Consider the following 24,140-nt stretch of genomic DNA (forward strand, 5'->3'; position numbering starts at 1 on the left):
CCACTCAATCCAGTCTCTTACTTCTCTTACTCTTTCTTTTCAGAGGTAGTTATCATTACTGTTTTTTTTTTTTAATTTGACATCATTACAGAATTATTCTAAACATTTGTGTGTGTGTGTATGTATTATAGATGTGTGTAGATACATATATATCCCCCTTTTAGAACCTAAAACGGAAGTGTATTTTACACACTGTACTCCTCCCACTATATATTTTGGAGATTATTTCATATCTTATGCTGCAGTGTTCTATTGTAAGATTCTCTAATAATTTATTTAATCCCTGATTGGTGGACACTGAAGTTCTTTCCATGTACCCATTAACAATTAGATAAATTTTCAAACATGTAAAAATAGTAAGAATAATGTAATGAACACTCTTGTACCAAAAGGAGCTTCAACACTTATTTTTACAGTTTGGCTTCATTGGTGAGCAGACTCTGAGATGGAGATTAGCATGCAGGTTTATAAGGGAGTGCTCTTATTCCTGACACTTGGGGAAAGGAAGCAGGTTTAGCCAGAGGGAGAAGTTGAGCCTTAATGAGCTTCAGTGGAATCTCAGTTGACCCCGGGGAGGGGTAGTTCTGAAGATGGAATGACCCTTCAGAACTATCCTGAATTGATATAAGGGGGCCTGGCCTTTACTGTTGATCCCTGGATTGATTAGTCATTTGATGTGGGCTGTCCTACTGGAAGGGGGCAAGCTGTCTCCCTTTGGCTGGGGCAGTTGTTAGTAGGGGCTGACAACCCAGTGCTCTCAGTGGCTGGGGTAGTAAGTCCTTTATTCCCGAGGTGGATCTGAACACGTACCACCCATCACACTATGATCTTGTTTCATCTTCATTCCTTCCAATACCTCTTCCCCCCCTTCCCCTCCACCATCCCCCACATACCAGAGCCCAGGCATCAGATCATTTTATCCATAAATACTACAGTTCTACTTACCTTTGAGTAATGTGTTTTAGTAAAATCTTGATTAACCAGATTGACTGGAGAATGAAGTTTTCTGGTAAATGCAGACAATAGAGAATAAGGAAGGATATTTATTTCATTAGGAATCAGGAGGTCTGTGTGTGCCTCTGTGCTCTGAGATCAGTTTGCAGTGTGATTTTGAGAGACCTTTGCTGAGGGACCTAAATGCGGAGGGTGGGAGGAGGGGCTGAGCGCCCCTTCCCATAGCGAGTCTAGCACTAGTAGTTATGTTTAGGCAAAACTTTGTAGTCCTCTTTCCCTTTTATGGCAGATTTTGATAAAAATGCAAAACAGATTTTAATTTTCTTTTCTATCAGCTTTGAATTTGGAAAATGTGAGTACCTAAGCTCTTCTGTACTTATTATATTAAGGGAAAAGAAGTCCACCAAGGGGATTGCAGCTCACAGAACCAGAGAATAAAACCTCTTAAAGTGAAACTTCAAGGTGTGGTCCCTGTGTGTCCCCCCCCACCCCAGCCTCCTTGCCTCCTTGGGGTCTGCTCCAGGGCCTGCTGGATAGATTTACTGTCCTGGCTCCCCCAGACTTGGAGTTAGCGCTGATGTTATAATTTCACATTCCCAGCCACCAACACCTTCCCTGGCTCTCACCCTAGAGCCAGTTCTGTTCTTGTTAACAGTGAGAATTCCATGTTTCAACTTAAGTGACACCTGAGTTGTTTGTTGTTTTTTAAATTGTCTTTAAGGAGGAAGGTCTCCATTAAAGGGTAAACTTGTAATAAATTGGAATTTCAAATAAACATTACGTACTTGTGTTTATTAAAAAGAAATAAATATCCACTCAAATAAATCTTTATAAGATGGTAACAAGCCAGATAGACTTCTCTCCATTTCTATATTAGGAAGCCAGATTTTTTTTTCCCCTTTGGTCAATTACAAAAGCCTTTCTTTTACAACTGCTTAAATATCGAAAACAAAAGCAAAACTGCAGGAGGAAGACCCATATTTCATCAACTTGGTTGACTGATGACTTGGTTGACTGATATAGGCAAAGGGGATTGGATTTTTGCCATTCACGTAGAACACCTTTTGTTGAATTCTCCGGTTATGAACATAGTTTCTGAGTTGTAATTTCTGGGAGACCAGGTTATGCCCTGTTCCTCTTTTGCCTCATTTATGTTCTTACTTTCCTCCCTACCCTGTCCCCCGGCCCCGGCCCCGCCCCTGCCCCAAGCTTGCTTACTTTCTCTTATCACTCTGCTTGGAAAGTAATAGTCATTCATGTCTTTTTCTTGCCTCTGGCCTTACATATTTCATCAAACCCCATGATTTGCTGTTCTTCTTCTATAATGCCTTATATTTTCTTTTTCTTTCACAACTCATCATTTTAGCCAGGTTCTTATCACTGCACCCAGGCTTATGGCAGTAGCATCACATCATTTGGTTTTCATATCTGCAGTTTTTTCCTCTGTGTTACTCCAAACTTCACACTGTCTCAGTCTTAGCATGATGCTTCCCTGCTTAGATCAGTATCTACTTATGGGACCATAAGTCTTTTTAAAATCTGGTCCCGCTCAAGACTATTGTGAAACCTTGTAGTATCTTCTCCCTTCTCAAAACCTAAATTTGTGAATTCTAGTTAGATGTACAATAATTTATCTCACATATTAGAATCTGAAATTACTGATGACTTCACTGGGCATCAGTATCATAATAATAGTGCCTGTCCTTTATGTAGAGGGCATTTAGTATTTTAAATTGTTTTCTCTTTACTTTTGTTCTTGGAGTACCTTTGTGTAAAACCTGTATCAAAATCTGTGTTGTGTTTTTATCAACTTGGTGTGTTGAACACTCAGTCCTATCTATTTTACACCTAAAATAGCTGTCATATTCATCTTACTATTACCATTCTCACCACTGCTACCTTGCATCATATATTTAGTAAAGACGTCCTATATGGCAGACATGATGTTCCACATCATATGGTGGTGAAGACGTAGAAGTGGTTCTTGTTCTTAGGGAGCTTAAAGAGCCGTAGGGAGACAGCCATTAAACAGAGGAGCCCAGAAATAGTAACAAGGTTGTGATACATTTAGGTACCATCTCTCTTATCAGCAGTACTGCAGTAGCATCACTGGTCCTCAAACCCAGAGTTTTCTTTTGTATTGCAGCCAGAGTGATCTTTCTGAAAAGCTAATCAGATTTAAAATGGTTGACCTATTTTCCATTGCTATCAGGTTAAACTCCAAATTCCTTAAGATGGCTTACCAAGTTCTTATGATTTGGTGCATGTTGACTTGTTGTTTCTTGTCTCATTCTCCCTTTGTGCTCTGAATGCAAGCCCTGCTATTTTCACTGTCCAGAAAAGATTGAGGTCTCTTACTGAAATGGAGCAGGACCCTATGGTCCTTGCCCCGCCGTGTCCTCTGCCTGCCTTTTGTCTGTGGAAAAACTTAAGCTAAAGAATAAGTTTAATCAGAGACGTGAGAAAATGCCAAAGCAGAGGAAAACAGTGAAAGGAGACCAAATAATAGTAGTTTAGTCAGTAAGCAGAGTCAAGGACCTTTAGTTCCTTCTCAAGGGCTATAGATAATATTCTGAACCATATCCTGTGAGCTGTCTTAGAGATACTGAAACCCCCAACAGGTGGGAGAAGTTAAGTACATGATGACCAGACTATAGCCATGACATAAGCTGCCACAATTCCGAGAATTGGCCTCAAAGAAATGGAAACAAACTGACCCTGGAACTGAAGATAACTGTACCTAAAGCAATCAAGATGACGCTGGTCAGACCACTGATGACCAATTTCAAGATGACTGTCAGAGCTGACTGCATTGCTTCTGCACGTAGCCCCCTCCTTCTGTCTGTAAAAGCTCTTGGCCCCTGATTGTCAGGGGTGGGGGGAACGTCGGCCTTTGGACAGGCATCTGCCCTCCCTCCCGTCCTCCCCCATTTCTCCCCTCCAGCCTCCGCCACCCCAACCCGGGTTGCTGGCATCCAAAATAAAGCAATCTTTCCTTTACACCAGCCTTACCTCTTTATTGGCTTTTGAGTGGTGAGCAGCTGGACCCCACTTTCGGTGACATTACCTTGGAGACTTAGAATATGTGATTCCTTGAGCCTCTTCCTTGGGTAATTACTACTCATTCTCACTCATCATTCCTTCCAAGAATCCTTCCCGGATCCTGTGAAGTATAGGTTAGGATATCCATCTTTCATGTCTCCATAGGGCTTGAGATTTATCCTGTATCACACTCTGTGGTAATTGTTTGCGCGTGTGTAAACCCCATTGCATAGTTGAATTGTGTCTATTTTATCTACTGTCGTAATTCCATGGTATAGACACAGAATGGAAACTTGGGAAGTGCTGCTTCCAAATGTATACTAATAATTGTTATTATGAGATCAGAATTTAATTTAAAAGCTGTTTTAGTATTGGGATTGGAGTTTGTAGTATTATTTCTGATAAAGTCATGCAGAATTGAATTTGTCATATTTGCAGATAATAGAATTGTTTGACAAGCATATATAGTAGAACTTTTTTTTTTTCCCTAAAAATTTCATACAAATTGAAAAAACAAGCTATGGTCCTTAGTGACTGTCTTTTTTTTTTTTTTTTTAATACATTTATTTTTTAATTTATTATTGGCTGCGTGGGCTTTCTCTAGTTGTGGTGAGTGGGGGCTACTCTTTGCTGGGGTGCTTGGGCTTCTTATTGCAGTGGCTTCTCTTGTTGCAGAGCACGAGATCTAGGTGTGCGGGCTTCAGTAGTTGCAGTACATGGGCTCAGTAGTTGTGGCACCCAGGCTCTAGAGTGCAGGCTCAGTGGTTGTGGTGCATGGGCTTAGTTGCTCCACAGCATGTGGGATCTTCCCAGACCAAGGATCGAACCCGTCTCCCCTGCATTAGCAGGCAGATTCTTTTTTTTTTTTTTCCTGATCCAAACTACAAAAAAAGGTGTGTTTTTTTTTCTTTTTTCTTTTTATAAGTACTTTTATTGACATACAGTTAACAGACAATAAACAGCATATATTTAGAGTGTACAATTTGGTATCCCAATCTCCCAATTCATTCCCCCCCAACCCTCCCTTCTTTCCTCACTTGGGGTCCATATGTTTGTTCTCTACATCTGTGTTTCTATTTCTGCCTTGCATTTCCTCTTTCATAGTTAGCATTTGCCTTATGTATTGAGGTGCTCCTATTTTGGGTGCATATATATTTATAATTGTTATCTCCTCTTCTTGAATTGATCCCTTGATCTTTATGTAGTGTTCTTTCTTGTCTCTTGTAACACTTTTTATTTTAAAGTCTATTTTATCTGATGAGTATCGCTACTCCAGCTTTCTTTTGATTTTCATTTGCATGGAATATCTTTTTCCATCCCCTCACTTTCAGTCTGTATGTGTCCCTAGGTCTGAAGTGGGTCTCTTGGAGACAGCATATATATGGGTCTTGTTTTTGTATCCATTCCGCCAGTCTGTGTCTTTCGATTGGTGCATTTAGTCTATTTACATTCAAGGTAATTGTCAATATGTATGCCCCTATTACCATTTTCTTAATTGTTTTGTTTTTGTTTTTGTAGATCCTTTTCTTCTCTTATGTTTCCCACTTAGAGAAGTTCCTTTGGCATTTGTTGTAGGGCTGGTTTGGTGGTGCTGAATTCTCTGAGCTGTTGCTTGTCTGTAAAGCTTTTGATTTCTCCATCGAATCTGAATGAGATCCTTGCTGGGTAGAGTATTCTTGGTTGTAGGTTCTTCCCTTTCATCACTTGAAATATATCATGCCACTCCCTTCTGGCTTGTAGAGTTTCTGCTGAGAAAACAGCTGTTACCCTATGGAAGTTCCCTTGTATGTTATTTGTCGTTTTTCCCTTGTTGCTTTTAATAAATTTTCTCTTTCATTTTTGTCCATTTGACTACTATATGTCTTGGCGTGTTTCTCCTTGGGTTTATCTTGCCTGGGACTCTCTGTGCTTCCTGGACTTGGTAGCTATTTCCTTTGCCAGGTTAGGGAAGTTTTCAACTGTAACCTCTTCCAATATTTTCTCGGGTCCTTTCTCTCTTCTCCTTCTGGGACCCCTGTAATGCGAATGTTGGTGCGTTTAACATTGTCCCAGAGGCCTCTTAGGCTGTCTTCAGTTCTTTTCATTCTTTTTTCTTTATTCTTTTCTGCATCAGTGATTATCACCATTCTGTCTTCCAGGTCACTTATTCGCCTTTCTGCCTCAGTTAATCTACTATTGGTTCCTTGTAGTGTATTTTTCATTTCAGTTATTGTGTTGCCTATCTCTGCTTGTTTGCTCTTTAATTCTTCTAGGTCTTTGGTTAACTTTTCAATCTTTGCATTCAGTCTTTTTTCAAAGTCCTAGATCATCTTTACCATCATTATTCTGAATTCTTTTTCTGTAAGGGTGCCTATCTCCTCTTCATTTAGTTGTTTTTCTGGGTTTTTATCCTGTCCCTTCATCTGGTACAAAGTCCTCTGCTTTTTCATTATCTCTGTCTTTCTGTGGCTGTGGTTTTCAGTTCCACAAGATGAAATACTGCTGATACTGCTTGATACTGCTGTCTGCTCTCTTGGCAGGCAGATTCTTAACCACTGTGCCACCAGGGAAGTCCCTACAGTAGTACTTTCATATTGTTTCAGAAAGTCAGTGAAAGACAGTAACCTCTTGAAAAGCACAACTTTATTAAATGTTAAGTGACAGTGCTGGAAAAAATCAGTAGATGTGGAAGCAGAATGTGAAGAAGCAGCAAATCTGTGTTTTAAAAAAATTAATAGTTACAGATTATCTGCCATGTGATGGATATTTTACTAGTTGCTTTACATATATGATTTCTCTTAACCTTTATGACAGCTTTCTGAAAGGAGAGTATTATTGTCCATCATTTATAGATGGGAAGCTGAGACCTAGAGGGGTAACATTTTCAAGACTGCATAGAAGAGCCAGGATTTGAATATAGTTCTTCTGATTGTAAGTTCAGTGTTCTTTCAACTATTATTTTTATTGTTGTTTTTAACTGAAGTACGGTTTCATTTCTATATAGAACTGAGAAATGGTGCAAATAGGTGAAATAGGAAAATACATGAAATTAAGGTAACCAAAGAGATAACTTGATTTCTATCTCTCGGACCCCTGCTCTTTATGATTTGATTTCTTTGACAGAAAAATGATTCAGAATTAATTTTATAAATACCTCAGTGAGAAAACTAAGCCTCAGAAATGAGATGATGTGATCAAAGACTGCATGGTTAGTGGCAAAATGAGGGGCAGAATCTAGAACTCCTATTATTTGATTCTAAAGCTTTTTCAGTAAAAAAGTTTTATTTAATAGCCAATGGCTAAATATAATTTTAAGTCGGATTTGATAGAAACAGATGAAAACTGAATGTTCTTAGTATTCTTCTGTTTTTAGAAGCATATAGTCTTACAGCATATTTATTTATAACTTTGAAAGCTGGTATTTTCCCTTAATGTATTAGTTGCAAAATATGAATATATTGTACATAGCATTTTGGAGTGTTAGTAAGAATTTTCTTCAGAGTTTCTAGTGCACTTAATACTATATGAGATTAATCATTTGTTCAGGCACTTTTGCTTTGGGTCTTTTCATAAAGATGTGATTTTTTTTTTTATCCCAATGAATCCATAATGTCCTTGGAAATACAGCAGGGAATTTTGAATTCTGATCCCCTGTTCCCTCCTACCCTGGTTGGACAGAACGTCTTACCTAATTCCTCAGATAAGCAGTTGTAATAGCAGATAAACTGAGGTAGAATGGTCCCCTGGAAAGGATACAGTGAAGTTCTGTAGCATTCTTTCTTAAGGGAGAATTGCTTTCTGGATTATTAGTTTTAGGCTGTGTTCTTTGTTGTTTTTGTTTGGCTGCACAGAGAGGCATGTGGGATCTTAGTTCCCTTACCAGGGATAGAATCCATGCCCCCTTCAGTGGAAGCGTGGAGTCCCAACCACTGGACGGCCAGGCAAGTCTCAGGCTGTGTTCTTTTAAAAGGCTATATCCCTGTTATGAGTCGAATTGTGTTCCCATGAAATTCATATGTTGAGGTCTTAACCTCTAGTACCTGAGAATGTGCCCTTACTTAGAGGTCTTTGTAGAGGTGGTCAAGTTAAATGAAGTCATCAGGGTGGGCCCTAATCCAGCATGACTGTGTCCTTATAAAAAAGGGAGAGAGGTGTACATAGGAGACTACCACGTAAGCATGAAGATGACCTTGTACCAGCCAGGAGAGAGGCATGGATCAGATCCTTTCCTTCACAGCTCTCAGCAATAACTAACTCTGACAACACCTGATTTCAGACTTCTAGCTCAAGAGCTGTGAGACACCAAAGTCTATTCTTCAAGCCACTCAGTTGGTGGTCAGGGCAGTTTTTAGAAAACGAATACAATGTATTCCCTTATGAAGATTCTTAATTGCCCTTAATGAGAAGTCTTCTCAGATTCTGTCAATTTTTGATTTCGGTGAGAATGTGAGGATTTGTTTTAGTTTCTGGAGAAGTTGAGTTAGAAATGGATGTGTCTTCTTGTGTTTTCTAATACCTTTATCATGTTGTGGGCCATTATTTTCACTGGTTTTAAGGGCTATGAAATGCATTCTTCTTCCAGGTTTCCTTGAACTGCTTGCCACTTGAATATCAGAATGTTCTTTCCTGTTGCATCAGAACAGACACATCTCCCTGTCGCACACATATTCCTTAGTCCTGAATCTGTATATTTGCATTCTCTTCAAGCTAGGTATATACATTGAATATGAGTGCTCAAATATCAAGGGAAATGGTGTTCTTTCCAGATTTCACCACATTGTGTTAGATGCTGTGAGCTTATTTAATTGAGAGAAATTTTTGGTGATATCACTTAAAATGAATGTTGTCACCATGGAAAAATGAACTCCTTCCAGATTCTTTTTTTGAGGAAGTCACTGTTGGATATGTTATTTAGCCAGTAACATGCTGTACCAAATTTGTTAAAGTTGGCTCAGTGCTTTGTTTCATTTTCTACTATTAAATAGGAATATGGAAATAATTGTTAGTGTCATGGTAGTCTATGAACTGCTAAACATGATACATAAATGGTTTTATAAATAGGAAGGGAACTTGGAATTTTTCCCTTAAATGCATACCTTTTACTTGCTGTGTCAAACAAATGAAGTTTGGGGGGAAACAAATTGATGAAAGCCATGAATTCTAACAAAAAATAAAAGATGTAATGTATATAGATTGCTTTTGGTAAACATCATTCATAATTTTTACTTGCTTTATTTTCTTTCCAGGTAATGAGATTTTAGTTTTAGTTTTATTTACTTGTTTAAAGAGTATAAATAGTGGATTAAAGAAAAGACTTTTGCTAAAAGCAACCAGCAGTTAAGACCATGGATATTAAACTAGTTTCTCTCATAGCAAGCGGTTATTCCTTTAAGTGTTTCTGAAAATTTCTCAGGACAGTCTTAGCATTCTAAAGAGTCTAGACTATACACATATCTTTTGTTGGCACTTAAAAATCAAGCCTGTCAGTGACTCCTAGTGTCTTATAATGTCTGGCAGAGTCTTTTATCTGCTGTGGAGCCCTCTCTGATTAGTTCAGTCTTCATTTCTCTTGAACTTCTCTGAACTAATATTTAAGCCTTTAATCACACAGTTTATAACACCTAAATCTAGTTGTTTCACTAACTAGATCTTAATTATGTCGTATGAAGGAATACTTCCTTATATTTGTGCTACAAGCAGGGTACTCTAATATACACCGCTTCATTGATTATTCATCTCAAATTTTAAACACCTTTACCAGAACTACATTTTTATTATGCAGAAATGAGTTTAAAGTGAAATTCTTTTTTCCTTAGGTTTCAGAGTTTCGAATAAATGACATTCGTGACTTTGAGTCATAGGTTTGTAGTAAATATGGTGAGTGAGTTTCTCAGTGGACAAAATTCTTTTTAATGTTTAGGGCACTGTGAAACAACGCTCAGTTTTTCTTGGACATTGCTAGTTATTATTGGTTTGGAGACTTAAGATTTGGAGAGCTCACTTGCCTTGGTAGCATAGCAGAGGGAGTAAGACCACAGGTTCTAAGTCAGGCTGCTGGGTCCTGATTGGGGCTCCATTACTTCCCTTTTCACTTTGCGACTCTTTATGTCATTGTCTTTATATGTGAAAGAGGAGTGACAGTAGTATTTTTTTTTTTTACCACAAGTATTTTATTTTATTTTATTTTTAAATTTATTTATTATTTTTTTGGGGGGGTACACCAAGTTCAATCATCTGTTTTTATACACATATCCCCGTATTCCCTCCCTCCCTCGACTCCCCCCCACCCTCCCTCGAGTCCCCCCCATCCTCCCCCTCCCAGTCCTCTAAGGCATCTTCCATCCTCGAATTGAACACCCTTTGTTATATAACAACTTCCCACTGGCTATCTGTTTTACAGTTGGTAGTATATATATGACTGTGCTACTCTCTCGCTTTGTCTCAGCTTCCCCTTCACCCCCCGCCCCCTCCCAAACCTCGAGTTCTCCAGTCCATTCTCTGCATCTGCGTCCTTATTCATGTCACTGAGTTCATCAGTACCATTTTTAGATTCCGTATATGTGAGTTAGCATACAATATTTATCTTTCTCTTTCTGACTTACTTCACTCTGTATGACAGACTCTAGGTCTATCCACCTCATAACATACAGCTCCATCTCATCCCTTTTTATAGCTGAGTAATATTCCATTGTATATATATATGCCACATCTTCTGTATCCATTCATTTGTTGATGGGCATTTAGGTTGCTTCCATGTCCTGGCTATTGTAAATAGTGTTGCAATAAACATTATGGTACATGTTTCTTTTGGGATTATGGTTTTCTCTGGATATATGCCCAGGAATGGGATGACTGGATCATATGGTAGTTCTATTTGTAGTTTTTTAAGGAACCTCCAACTTGTTTTCCATAGTGGCTGTACCAACTTACATTCCCACCAACAGTGCAGGAGAGTTCCCTTTTCTCCACACCCTCTCCAACATTTGTTGTTTCCAGATTTTGTGATGATGGCCATTCTGATCGGTGTGAGGTGGTACCTCATTGTGGCTTTGACTTGCATTTCTCTGATGATTAGTGATGTTGAGCATCTTTTCATGTGTTCATTGGCCATCTGTATGTCTTCTTTGGAGAAATGTCTATTTAGGTCTTCCGCCCATTTGTGGATTGGGTTATTTGCTTTTTTGGTATTAAGCTGCATGAGCTGCTTGTATATTTTGGAGGTTAATCCTTTGTCTGTTGTTTTGTAGGCAACTATTTTTTCCCATTCTGAGGGTTGCCTTCTAGTCTTGTTTATGGTTTCTTTCTCTGTGCAAAAGCTTTTAAGTTTCATGAGGTCCCATTCGTTTATTCTTGATTTGATTTCCATGATTCTAGGAGGTGGGTCCAAAAGGATCTTGCTTTGATGTATGTCATAGAGTGTTCTGCCTATGTTTTCCTCTAGGAGTTTGATAGTGTCTGGCCTTACATGTAGGTCTTTAATCCATTTTGAGTTTATTTTTGTGTATGGTGTTAGGAAGTGTTCTAATTTCATTCTTTTACATGTTGCTGTCCAATTTTCCCAGCACCACTTATTGAAGAGGCTGTCTTTTGTCCATTGTATATTCGTGCCTCCTTTGTCAAAGATAAGGTACCCATATGTGTTTGGGCTTACTTCTGAGTTCTCTATTCTATTCCATTGATCTTCCTTTCTATTTTTGTGCCAGTACCATACTGTCTTGATCACTACGGCCTTGTAGGATAGTTTGAAGTCAGGAAGCCTGATTCCACCAACTCCATTTTTCCTTCTCAAGATTGCTTTGGCTATTTGGGGTCTTTTGCGTTTCCATACAAATCGTAAGATTTCTTGCTCTAGTTCTGTGAAAAATGCCATTGGTAATTTGATCGGGATTGCATTGAATCTGTAAATTGCTTTGGGTAGTACAGTCATTTTCACGATGTTGATTCTTCCAATCCAGGAACATGGTAAGAGTGACAGTAGTATTTACTGCATGATTTGTTGTAAGGATTAATTGAGATCTTAATTAGATTTTATGTACTTTTATGTATGTGTCTGTTTTATTTATATATATGTTTAGAGGAATTTTTGGCACTTAGGAAGTTCAAGTCGGCTTCATAAAAAAGCTGTATGATATGTTTTAGAAGGAACTATTTTAACATTTGACATTATTCTTATAACATTTCCAGGTTTGAAAGCACAATGGCAGGAAACAGCCTTGTTCTACCCATCGTTCTTTGGGGTCGCAAAGCACCAACCCACTGCATCTCAGCAGTACTTTTAACAGATGACGGGGCCACGATCGTGACTGGATGCCATGATGGACAAATATGTCTCTGGGATCTTTCAGTAGACTTGGAAGTGAGTGTTTGAAGTGCCTATTGTCCTTTTCACATACAAGAAACTACTTAAAAAATAACACAGCTCCAGAATACTTTGACCTCATAATATACGAGGGTAAGTCAAAAATTATCTGCACTCTGGTTATATTAAAACTTCTATAAATTCTACAGCCAGAGTGTGAATAATTTTTGACTCACCCTCGTGTTTTCTGTGAGATACATTTTGACTAAAATTGGTATTCAGAATGATTATTTGCATTCTTCATCAGAGTTGACTTCTGCTGGTTTTTGGCTAGATTTTTTTCTTTTATTTTTTTTAAATTTATTTTTTTGTTGGCTGCATTAGGTCTTTGTTGCTGCATGCAGGGTTTCTCTAGTTGTGACGAGTGGGGGCTACTATTCATTGTGGTGTGCGGGCTTCTTATTGTGGTGGCTTCTCTTGTTGCGGAGCACAGGCTCTAGGTACGTGGGCTTTGGTAGTTGTGTTGCGCGGGCTCAATAGCTGTGGCCCTTGGGCTCTAGGGCACAGGCTCAGTAGTTGTGGCACATGGGCTCAGTTGCTCTGCGGCATGTGGGATCTTCCCTGCCCAGGGATCAAAACCGTGCTCTCTGATTGGCAGGCGGATTCTTAACCACTGCTCCACTGGGGAAGTCCCTAGATTTTCAATTATAGTTGTTATCCTACCTGGCTTAATATGTTACATTTAAGATTTTTCAGAAAATTTCTAACCATATTGAAGGAGGTTTCCAAAAAGGTATTAAAAAACAATTTTGAGTGTTTATACCTTCTAAGGTCAATGTCTTGAAGAGAGCAAAACTTTTCGTAAAACGTAAATTTTGTTCTATTTATTTTAAAAGTCACTGTATTTTTTGCCATTCTTTACTGCTGTGGAGTGCTTAGTGTGCTCTGTTCCTGGGCGCTCGCTCTTTGTGGACAGACTCTCTTTTTCCATATTTTAACCTCCAATCTCTGACACCTCTCCCCAGGAATTTTTCTGTAGGGGGAAACAGAGAAAATGGAGTGGTAGCTGGCATGGAATGTGAAGGCAAGAAAATTGATTTTTTAAGTAAAAACAATTTTGTAACAGCCTTATTGAGATAAAATTTACATGCCATGCAATATACTCTTTAAAGGATACAATTAAATGGTTTTAACTCTGTTCACAGAGTTGTATAGCCATTACCACCATCAATTTTAGAACATTTTCATCACTTCAGAAGCAAACCTTGTACTCTTTAGCTGTCACTCCCAGTATACCCCCATGTGCCCTGGGCAACCACAAATATATTTGCTGTCTCTATAGATTTGCCTATTCTGGACATTTTGTGTAAATAGAATCATTTAATATGTGACATTTTTGTGATTGACTTTTTTCCCTTAGCATAAGGTTTTCAAGTTTCATCCATGTTGTAGCACATATCAATATTTCATTTCTTTTAATGGCCAAATGCTATTCCACTGTATGGGTATACTGCATTTTATTTGTCTTTTTATCAGTTGATGGCCATTGGGTTGTTTTTACCTTTTTTAAAATTAATTAATTAATTTATTGGTTGCATTGGGTCTTTGTTGTTGCACATGGGCTTTCTCTAGTTGTGGCGAGTGGGGGCTCCTCTTTGTTGTGTTGTGTGGGCTCCTTATTGCGGTGGCTTCCCTTGCTGTGGAGCACGGGCTCTAGGCATGCAGGCTTCAATAGTTGTGGCACATGAACTCAATAGTTGTGGCTCGCAGGCTGTAGAGCAAGGGCTTGATAGTTGTGGCACACGGGCTTAGTTGCTCTGTGGCATGTGGGGTCTTCCTGGAGCAGGGATTGAACCCATGTCCCCTGCATTGGCAGGAGGGTTCTTTAACCACTGCACCACCTAGGAAGTCCCGGGTTGTTTTTACGTTTGACCGTAGTGAATGATGCTGCTTTGAACATTTGTGTGTGTGTTTTTGTGTGGACATATATTTTCATTGCTCTTAGGTATTCACCCAGGCATGGAATTGCTAGAACTGAAAAAATGATCCACACACTTGGATGACATGTACAGGCTAGGGATACAGGTTGGAAAGTGATGGGAAGTGAGTGCTGTAGAATGTGACCTGTCTACAGGATTGATAGCAAACTAAATATGAATCAACAGTGTAGTGGCAAGGACAGCAAAATCCCACCACATTTTACGGGAATTATTACAAGCAATACCTGTAAGATCTTAGAAACCATTCTTTTACTGAATTTTTTGCATGAATTTCACTAGAATGTTATATTTATTTAAATTCAAGTAAGAAGGCTAAAAGGGGAAGAGGAGACTAGGAGAGAAATACATCCTTTGAAAGATATTAGGAGAATTGGACTGTTTCCCAGGGGAAAAAGAAGGCTGAATAAAAAGTGGCTTTGTTATAGTCTTTTGATTCATCTGGGGGGCCTTGTTAAGTGTTATACTTTCTAGCAGCCATTTATGCCTGTGAAGGACCAATAAGAAGACATGTAGCATACAGAGCGGGGAGGGCACAAGATCCATTCCCCTTGAGGTCATGGTAGCTTCCCTTCTTTTGCTAGGAAAGGATTCAAAACTGTAGCTGGAACTTTTGCCATCCGTGTCTTGGTCTCCTTTTACTTCTGGAAAAGGGCAGCCTGACCTAACATGGTGGTAATAAAATGTCTGAGAGAAATTGCAGAAGCAGTAGTTTAGTGAGTACCTAGAGAGATGGCAATAAAAGTAAAGGAGGGAACCTGTTAATATAGGTATTGTCTCCTATATACAATGTTTTAATGCTTCCACTACCTATAAAGCTATAATTGCAGAGAATAAAACTATAATTGCAGAGAACAGTATAATACATGACATTAATGAAAGAAATGAAACATGATAAGAGCTCAGATGTTGCAGGTGGGCAAAGTTGGCTTGAATCTTGAGTACTCTAGTGTCTAGCTGTGTGACTTTGGGCAATTTTTAATTGTTTGGTGCCTAAGTCTCTCCATGTTTAAAATAGGATCACACAAGGCTGTGCTAAGGGTTCTATGAAGGAATGTGTATTAAGCAGTTCTCACAGTGCTTGTACATAGTAAGGATTTATTTGATGAATATAATTATAGCATCTCAGGTAGTAGAAAGAAAAAAGAATTCTAAAGGGGGGGGGGGGGGGAAGGAGTGCTGAATGTTGGCTGACTGACTATAGAACTAGTAGCCTCAAGGTCCCAGAGTGGAACATTTATGTTAGTGTTAAGAACTGACACATCACATCATTTTATTCTAAATGTCACGCCTTGCCATTGATAACTTGATAACTGTCACTTTTGAACTGTGGTCTTTGAGGATATATGGTTTTATGAATCAGTGGAACAGATTATCTTATATATCTTTGTATTGATTATGTGTGGACTGTTTACTAGTTAATAACTATGACAATTATTTTTTAATTTACTTATTTATTTATTGGCTGTGTTGGGTCTTTGTTGCTGCACATGGGCTTTCTTTAATTGTGGTGAGCAGGGGCTACTCTGTTGCGGTGTGCAGGCTCCTCATTGCTGTGGCTTCTCTTGTTGTGGAGCACAGGCTCTAGGCATGTGGGCTTCAGTGGTTGCGGTACATGGGCTCAATAGTTGTGGCTCACAGGCTCTAAAGCACAGGCTCAATAGTTGTGGCGCACGTGCTTTGTTGCTCCATGGCATGTGGGATCTTCCTGGAGCAGGAATCGAACCCATGTCCCCTGCATTGGCAGGCGGATTCTTAACCACTGCGCCACCTAGGAAGCCCCTATGACATAAATTTTTATGTAATTTGGTGAGATACAAATAAAAGGTATAACAATATACCAATATTTTTATTTTTCCTCTGGTTTTATTAAAGCTTATTGTGTAAGCCTCTAACTTTGTTCTTTCTCAGAATTGCTTTGGCTAGTTGGTGTCTCTAATGGTTCCCCACAAATTTTATCATGTTTTTTTTCTATTTCTGTGAAAAACACCATTGGAATTTTGGTAGGATTGCATTGACTCTGTAGATTGCTTTGGGTAGTACGGACCTTTTAATAACATGAATTCTTCCAACCCAAGCACATGGGATATCTTTCCACTTATTTATTTCTTCTTCCATATTTTCATTAGTGTCTTATAATTTTCGAAATACAGGTGTTTCACTTCCTTGGTTAAATTTATTTCTAAGTAATTTATTCTTTCTGATGCTATTGTAAGTGGGTTTGCTTTCTTAATTTCTCTATCATATCTTGTTATAGAAACAACTGATTTTTGTATGTTTATTTTGTATCCTCCAACTTTACTGAATTTGTTCATTAGTTTTAACAGTCTTTTCACGGCGCCTTTAGGATTTTCTACCTATGAGATCATGTCATCTGCAAACAGAGACAACTTTACTTCTTCCTTTTCAATTTGGATGCTTTGTTTATTTTTTTTTGCCCAATTGCTCTGGCTAAGACTTCCAGTATCATGGTGTTCTTGATCTTAGAGAAAAGGCTTTTAGCTTTTTACTGTTGAATATATGATGTTATCTGTGGGCCTATTGTATATGGCCTTTATTATGTTGTACATTCCTTCTATATCCCATTTGTTGAGAGTTTTTAATCATGAAAGGATATTGAATTTTGTCAATTGCTTTTATTGCCCCTATTGACATGATTATGTGATTTTTATACTTTGTTCAATTATTTTTGTTCATTTTTCTAGATTTTGGTGGGAGTATAGTCAGTTCTAGTTACTCTGCTATGACTGAAAATGAAATTTTCTAGCAAAGCCGTGTACATTGAAAATAAAACTAACAATTGGTAAATTTGACTTTTTTGGGAGAAATTGAAGAATTGATCAAGAGCATTTTTTTTTCCAGTGGAGAAATATGGAATCTCTGTATAGAAATGGGGTTGGATGTATGAGAAAATTTTGGATGTGTGAGAAAACATTCTAGGCCTGTTCTAGCCATAAACAATGATTGTATTTTTCTTGCAATTATAACTATGCAAAATATGGCGAAGATGATTTTGATTGTTTGCAAAATGGATACCGTGAGAGGGGCTTTAAAAGTATTTATCATATTCTGTTTTTTTAAACTGAGTATTGAGTATGCTGTGCATTTTTTATATCTTGTACATATGTGATAGATATTTTTTGTATGTATTAAATGTTTAATTAAGGAATATATCCTGAAATTACCTAAAGTCTTGAAGTAACCTGAAATAATAGCATGCCATTTGGTGCAAAGTAGATGAGTTTGGGGGCTAATTGTTAGATTATTTTAGAATAGTAGGTATTAAAGCCACCCTTTCGTAAGGCATGATGGCACTAAATCATTAGCCTGTGAAGGTCATTCTTAGTTCCTGATAGTTGAGGTTGATAATCAGCTTTTGGTAGGGTACCTGTTCTCTATTTTTTGTGTTTGGGGATGTCAGTCTAGAAACTATAAATGTACTTTCAGATCACGGAAAGTATTATTTTAAAAATAAGTGAGGTTAAGTTCCTTTATTTTATATACTAATTCACATTCTTAACCTGGTTTCTCAGTGTACTGCAGCTTAGTGCTAAGGTTAGGGTTAGGGTCACTTAAAAAAATTTGGTACTTATATCAACATATTTGTGTATTTCTAGGTTAATCCTCGAGCACTGTTGTTTGGTCACACAGCTTCAATCACCTGTTTGTCTAAAGCTTGTGCTTCTAGTGACAAACAGTATATTGTGAGCGCATCTGAGAGTGGGTAAGTCTTCTTATTCACTTTACTCCTCATAAGTCTTTATTGAAAATAGTACCAGTGTATTAATAAGTAGGGATTTTTTTTTTCTTTTGGAGTATCTTTTAAATAAATGCCTCAGTTGTCTCAACATAAAGATATTTGAAATATGGTTTTCAAAATGAATTTTATCTTTAATGATTTTTATAATACTTTTATTATAATTTATGATTATGTCTTTGCTTTGCTTTTAAGAAACTCAGAATACCATAAAAGTTAAAGCATGGTCATTAATCCCCAAGGCATTTTTACTGAGTTGGCAGACAACTTTGAGAGTTTTAAGAAACCTCAGTGTTGCTAGGCCAGCATAAATTTGGAAGATGAAGCCATGCAAAAGTTTAAACAGTTACGTTGATATACATTAACACACTAACATAGCTGCATGTATTCCCAAGTCTCAGAATAGAGCTTGATTTTGGAGAGGTAGGTCCTTGAACAGTAGTTGTAGGGTCTAGAGTGTGGGGGCTTAAAAGAAAAAACTTTGGGGGTGTTTAGAAAATTGTATATTTACACAGTATGTTATTGAAGGAAGTTGGGGAACCGACAGAGAATTATTTAAGAACTTGGCCCTTCCACATCCCATAATTTATGAATTTGAAAAGACCCTTACGTAACTGAGAGACAGCAGCAGGTGAAAACATAGTACCTTTTGGTCAGTTAAAGGATAATTCATATTAGTGTGCATATTCTAAATAGATCAGGTGAGTTTTCTTTGAAAAATTTATACCATGTGAAATATAGCAAAAGGCGTCTTAAAGGATACCCTAATAATGTTGTCTTCTGTTATAAATCTGAAGTTTATTTCTTTAAAAGACAAGGCATATTGACATTTCTAATTTCGAATGTTGTATCTTTAGTATGAGATAGTTTTTTTCGTTGTATCTTTAGTATGAGATAGTTTTTTTCGTTGTATCTTTAGTATGAGATAGTTTTTTTCTTTTGGCATGCGGTAAAACTTGTGCAGTATATATGGAATCAAAACTGGAATACTGTATTTAATTGGCAAAGATTTGGAATTCAGTTGTTCTTAAGTTTTGTTTTTTGCAGTGCTAAATTTTCTAGCTAAGTTGTTAACCAATGGAAAATTGCAGTGGTTTAAATTAAAAGTTTATTTCTAGTTTTTGTCACTTGCCCTTCATGTATCATTTGGGGCTTCATTATTATCCTTACTTTGAGGTTGAGGGTGAGGGAGCAGCCACTATCTGGAATAGAGGCAGAGGTGGAGAGTTCTGGAGTGTCTCATGCCAGTTCTGGCTAGAACTACTCACAAGACTCCATCAGCTAAAAGGGAGCCAGGAAGTGCAATCCTCCCATGTGCCCAGAAAGAATGTGGATCGAGGTGGGGATGGTTAGGTTGGAGGTGAGTTTAGGATGGTGGGTGGGAGGACCAGAATTTTTGATGAACAGCAGTAATGACTATATACTGCTTTTTCTGAAATGTCAGTTTTAATGGAAGATTAATTTTAAACCACTGTGACAAAGTTGAACAGTGCTTTTAAAACTCAGATTTAAAGTCAGCTATTATTTTGTTTTATAGAGAGATGTGCCTCTGGGACGTGAATGATGGCAGATGTATTGAATTTACAAAATTAGCTTGCACACATACTGGCATACAGGTTAGTATCAATTTCTGTAACTGGCCAAGTCAGCACAATTTATTACCGGTGTACAATTTAAAAAATGTTTTTTAAACGTCGAGTCTATTTTTATGTGAAAAATGGGTGGGAATGGGTAATAGGACAGGAAGGCTAGAATTAGAGTAGTAAAAGTATTTTTCATAAGATGGTGTAGTTGGAGAAGGAAAACAAATTAGAGGAGACTAGTGTTGAAAGCTGTAAGGTAAGCCATCGTCACTGCTGCTTCTGCTCCCTGACTATCCTGGTTACCCGAGTGAGAGCCCCTTTACTGGTTGGGTAAGTGTTCTAGATCCTAAATAATGGAATGCTAGCTTGCTAAAGCTTTTGTGATTCCACTCATGATTGACACAATCCGCTTCGGGGATGATACCCTTTTCCTTGATTGTGCAGTTGGTTCTTGGGTTCATGTTTTGACTTTACAACTCTGTAAAAGAAATGACCATTTCACATGCCTGGCTTACACAGGAATTTAGAGAGGAATTGATAACTTCTTGCTTACATTCCTGGTATTCTTCCTTATTCTTTCATCATTGTCAAATTCTTTGTGCTTCAAATTATTCATCATTTACTGTGTTGAGTGCTCTGAAAATTATAGTGTATATAGAAAATAGGATTTATGTTCTCAATGGGGAAGAAGAGGGAAGAGAAGAAAACTCACATTTATAGCAAATATTATATAGGTGTTTCTTGTATGATGTCTCATTTAGTCCTCGCCACATCCTTACAGATTAGGTAGAAGTATGTCCTTTTATGTATAAGGAAGCTGATAGCCGGAGTGATTAAATGACTTGCCCTAGCCTCACAATGAGTCATTCCGGGCACTAGGATCCCAAATCAGCTTTATTTGGCTCTAGAGACTGTTCTTTCTGTTATATCATACTGTCTCCCTTAAAACAAACAAATAAAATCATTTGTTGAGAAAGAAAACCTGTGCTAACACAAATCAGAAAAGCAATGGAAAATGTTTAGAGATGTTGAGTGTGATATAGATCTTTAGTGACTGCTTATTGCCCTGGCAAAGTCCTTTTAAAAATTGCTTCTACAGGGGCTTCCTAGGTGGCGCAGTGGTTAAGAATCCGCCTGCCAATGCAGAGGTCATGGGTTCGATACCAGCTCCAGGAAGATCCCACATGCCTCGGAGCAACTAAGCCCGTGTGCCAAAAAAAAAAAAAAAAAAAATTGCTTCTACAGTGCTGTTAGGGCATGTATGTGCTTTTTATTTAAAAGACCTATATTATCTATTTTTTATCATATGAACAGTCATCAAGATTTGTAAAGAGAAAAGGGATAAGAAAATCATTTAGATTCATTGACTTTACAGATAGTTTAAGTGGAAAATTATATATAAATGTCAAACTCATTGGATATAAATATTTTAACTGTGGTATAATTTTATGATTTAAAAACTTTCAGTTTGTATTTTAGGAAAAATTTTCTTTATTCAGTATATTTTTAGTGCCTGTTGTCTATCAGACCCCGTATTTGGCCTTCTGTATTTAGACTGGCAGCCATCTCTTAGCAGAAGATGCTTTTTGGCAGGTTTACTAGTGTGTGACAGTTGTTTCCTGTGTGATCCTCACCCTCTCAGGTTGAGAAGCAGGTGGTTTTTTTATACATGTAGAAATGATGAACCTTGATGACATTGACACTTACTGAAATCACAAGGAAGTACCAGCTTATTAAATTATCACATGGGGGTATCCCTTTTTAATATTTGGAAAACCTATTTCTCCGTTCAGGACACCTTTTTTGCCCATATTGAAGTGTCTTGGAAGCTAAACTAGTATTCAGAAGATTGTTTGGGAGTATAACTTTGAAGCAAAAGTAAGAGGCATTTATTTAGTTCGGCAGGTCTAATAGAATATCCCTGCTCTCAGGACAGAGCTCTTCTCTAGTGACTGCGCATGTGCACATATCTTTCCTGGCTGGTGCTGGGTGAGCACTGACAAAGTTTGCTTCTCTGCATCCATCCCTTTCTCCTTCATCCATCCTCCCCTTCTGTGGGTCAAGGCTACCTATGGTCACGTTGTTATATGTGGGTGCCTGGCAGTCCCTGGGAGCCCAGATCGTGTGTCATGTATTAACCTGAGATCTAGTGGTTCCTTCTACGACAGTCTGCGTTTTATTAAACCCCCTCTGGGGATTTTAGCGGTGCTACCTTGCACTTAGTTAATGTGCTCCGTGTTCAGTGTTTATGTTTAAGAAGTTGTGCTCCTTGTACAGGGGACTCCATAATTGAGCAAAGATCGCCTTCCTTCACACACAGTGTTGAGTCTGAGCCGTGGATGGATGAATGTGGGAGCCGACTGGACCTGGGTTTCTTACTTATCTCCCCGGTTGTGAGGTGGTTACAGCATTGCCCTTTGTGTGGTGTCCAACTTGCCCTCACGTGATTTGTATAAGCTCCAATGCCTTGGAAGGTAGTAGTCTGGGTACTAGATGTCTTTACCTTCTAAAAATCCTCTAGGAGAATCTTCCACTAAGAGAGTCACTTTTTAAAATTTTATTTATTTATTTATCTATTTTGAGGATAAGGGAAGACAGGTCCTTTGATAAGTGGTTGGTCTCATTTTGATAATCATTCTTTCTCTGCTCTTTGCTTGATGGAAACCCTTCTTATCCTTTCCTGTTATTCTTGGCATGAGTAATATCATTGTATTGGTTCTTCCTCTGTTTTTCTTCCACAAAGTATAAATGTGCACTATGAGAATGGTTTATAACAGTTGTTTAAAATAACACCTTTAGATAACTCAGAATATTTGAACAGAATCATCCTTGCATCTAAATTTTATTTGGTCATAACTAGTAATTATAAACCTATACTCATTGATTCTCATTCATCTAAAACTCATATTATTTTCCTGACCCACATGAGCTACCCTTTTGCTTTGTTTGTGAAGCTGATTTTATTCAGGTGTTTTATCAACAGTCCTGTCTTAGATGCTACAGGAAGACAAAAAAGAAGAATTATCATGAATTCTGCTCCAAAATAGTTCAAAAGGGATGATAAGCTGTTAGGAAAAAAAATAACTTTGGTTAGATAGTTTGAAATGTTAATGTAACTTGATGTGTGCATGTGTGTATACATAGACACATGTAATATGTACCATATCGTACATGTCTGGAAATATTACTGAAGAAATTGAGCATTGTAATAAGCTTGGTGAATGCATGTGGGTCAAGTATCTCAAGTAAAGGAGAACATTTAAAAATCTTTTTCCTTTTAGTTCTACCAGTTCTCTGTTGGAAATCAGAGAGAAGGAAGGCTTCTGTGCCATGGCCATTATCCTGAAATCCTCGTGGTGGATGCCACCAGCCTTGAGGTGTTGTACTCCTTAGTATCAAAGATCTCTCCAGACTGGATTAGTTCCATGAGTATTATTCGATCCCACCGGACACAAGGTCAGTGTGCCCTTTAGGAATTTCCACACTATGACTTAATGGTTAGTTTACTGTAGAGTTCTATAATGTATCATATATTAATATACTTGGTTACATTATGTTCTTTGATTTAAGAAATAACTACTCTCATGATTTATGGTCTGTCTCTGCCTTCATAAAGGAAGCTTTGATTGAACTAAGAGTTAAAGTGTTAGATTACCTCCATTCCATGGAATAGATCACTAGGTTTTGACAGTCTTAGAGTGTGTTGGTGATTTTCTGAAGTGGAAGAAGAAAATCTTAACCTCATGGAGGCACCGTGGGAGAAACTGTAGTTTATCTGTGTATTTCTTGGGCCTGGTTTTGTCACTTGCCGGAGAAGCATAGGAGGTGTTTCCATTTTATGTGGAGATAATGAAAAGGGAGGGAATTATACACAAATTTAATGAAAGTTCCTGGTAAATGCTTGATGTGTAGTTGATGTTCGACAAATACGAGTGTGTTTTCTTCATTTCTGTTGAAACTTTTCAGTAACAATTGTGAGAGCAAAAGTAAAATTGTTCAGGAAAAGAACAGTAATTAATACTGAACATGTATATTCATATATGCTTTTGGAGCATTTTTTCCCTCCCACATGGCTTCATAGTTATGTGCTCTTCTGTAAAGGCTGACCTGTAATTGCCACCACCACCACCACGAGACTTCATTTATTGAGTGCTCACAGTATCGGTCACATGCTAAGCAATTACATATGATAACACTTCTGGCAATACCCAGTGGGATAGGTATTGCTGTCTCAGGATATGTAGGTGAGGAGATGGACGAAGTTTAGTATTGTGGAGCCTTTACTTAAGATCACAGAGCAAGTCTGTGTCTTACTGGTGCCCAGATGGACCCCAGAGCAGATACTCTCACCACTGTGTTAAACCATCTCCATTGGTGAACTGCCTTCAATTTCATGGGAGCTTTCCTTTATTACCTCTTATGGTTGGAAATCAGCACATAGCTTTTTATTCAAGAGCCACTTAGCAAATATTTATTGAGTGGCTGCTATCTTCAAGTTACGAAGGATTGAACTACTGAAAGGACTCAAA

The 24,140-nt window shown here is 38.0% G+C and overlaps 1 protein-coding gene across 3 annotated transcripts in view; it reads left to right on the forward strand.

The window, feature by feature from the left end:
• The window catches only part of WDR7 (WD repeat domain 7), a 328,201-nt gene that overhangs the window by 11,903 nt on the left and 292,158 nt on the right, over positions 1-24,140 (forward strand). For all 3 annotated transcript variants that reach the window (XM_057699834.1, XM_057699836.1, XM_057699837.1), the window contains exons 2-5: positions 12,160-12,331; positions 17,889-17,995; positions 19,566-19,644; positions 22,893-23,067. In XM_057699834.1, coding sequence (XP_057555817.1) covers positions 12,173-12,331; positions 17,889-17,995; positions 19,566-19,644; positions 22,893-23,067 — 520 coding nt within the window. In that variant the 5' untranslated portion in view covers positions 12,160-12,172. The remainder of the gene's footprint in view (positions 1-12,159; positions 12,332-17,888; positions 17,996-19,565; positions 19,645-22,892; positions 23,068-24,140) is intronic.

The sequence above is a fragment of the Hippopotamus amphibius genome, chromosome 11, assembly GCF_030028045.1.
Source record: "Hippopotamus amphibius kiboko isolate mHipAmp2 chromosome 11, mHipAmp2.hap2, whole genome shotgun sequence".
NCBI classification, from domain to species: Eukaryota; Metazoa; Chordata; class Mammalia; order Artiodactyla; family Hippopotamidae; genus Hippopotamus; species Hippopotamus amphibius.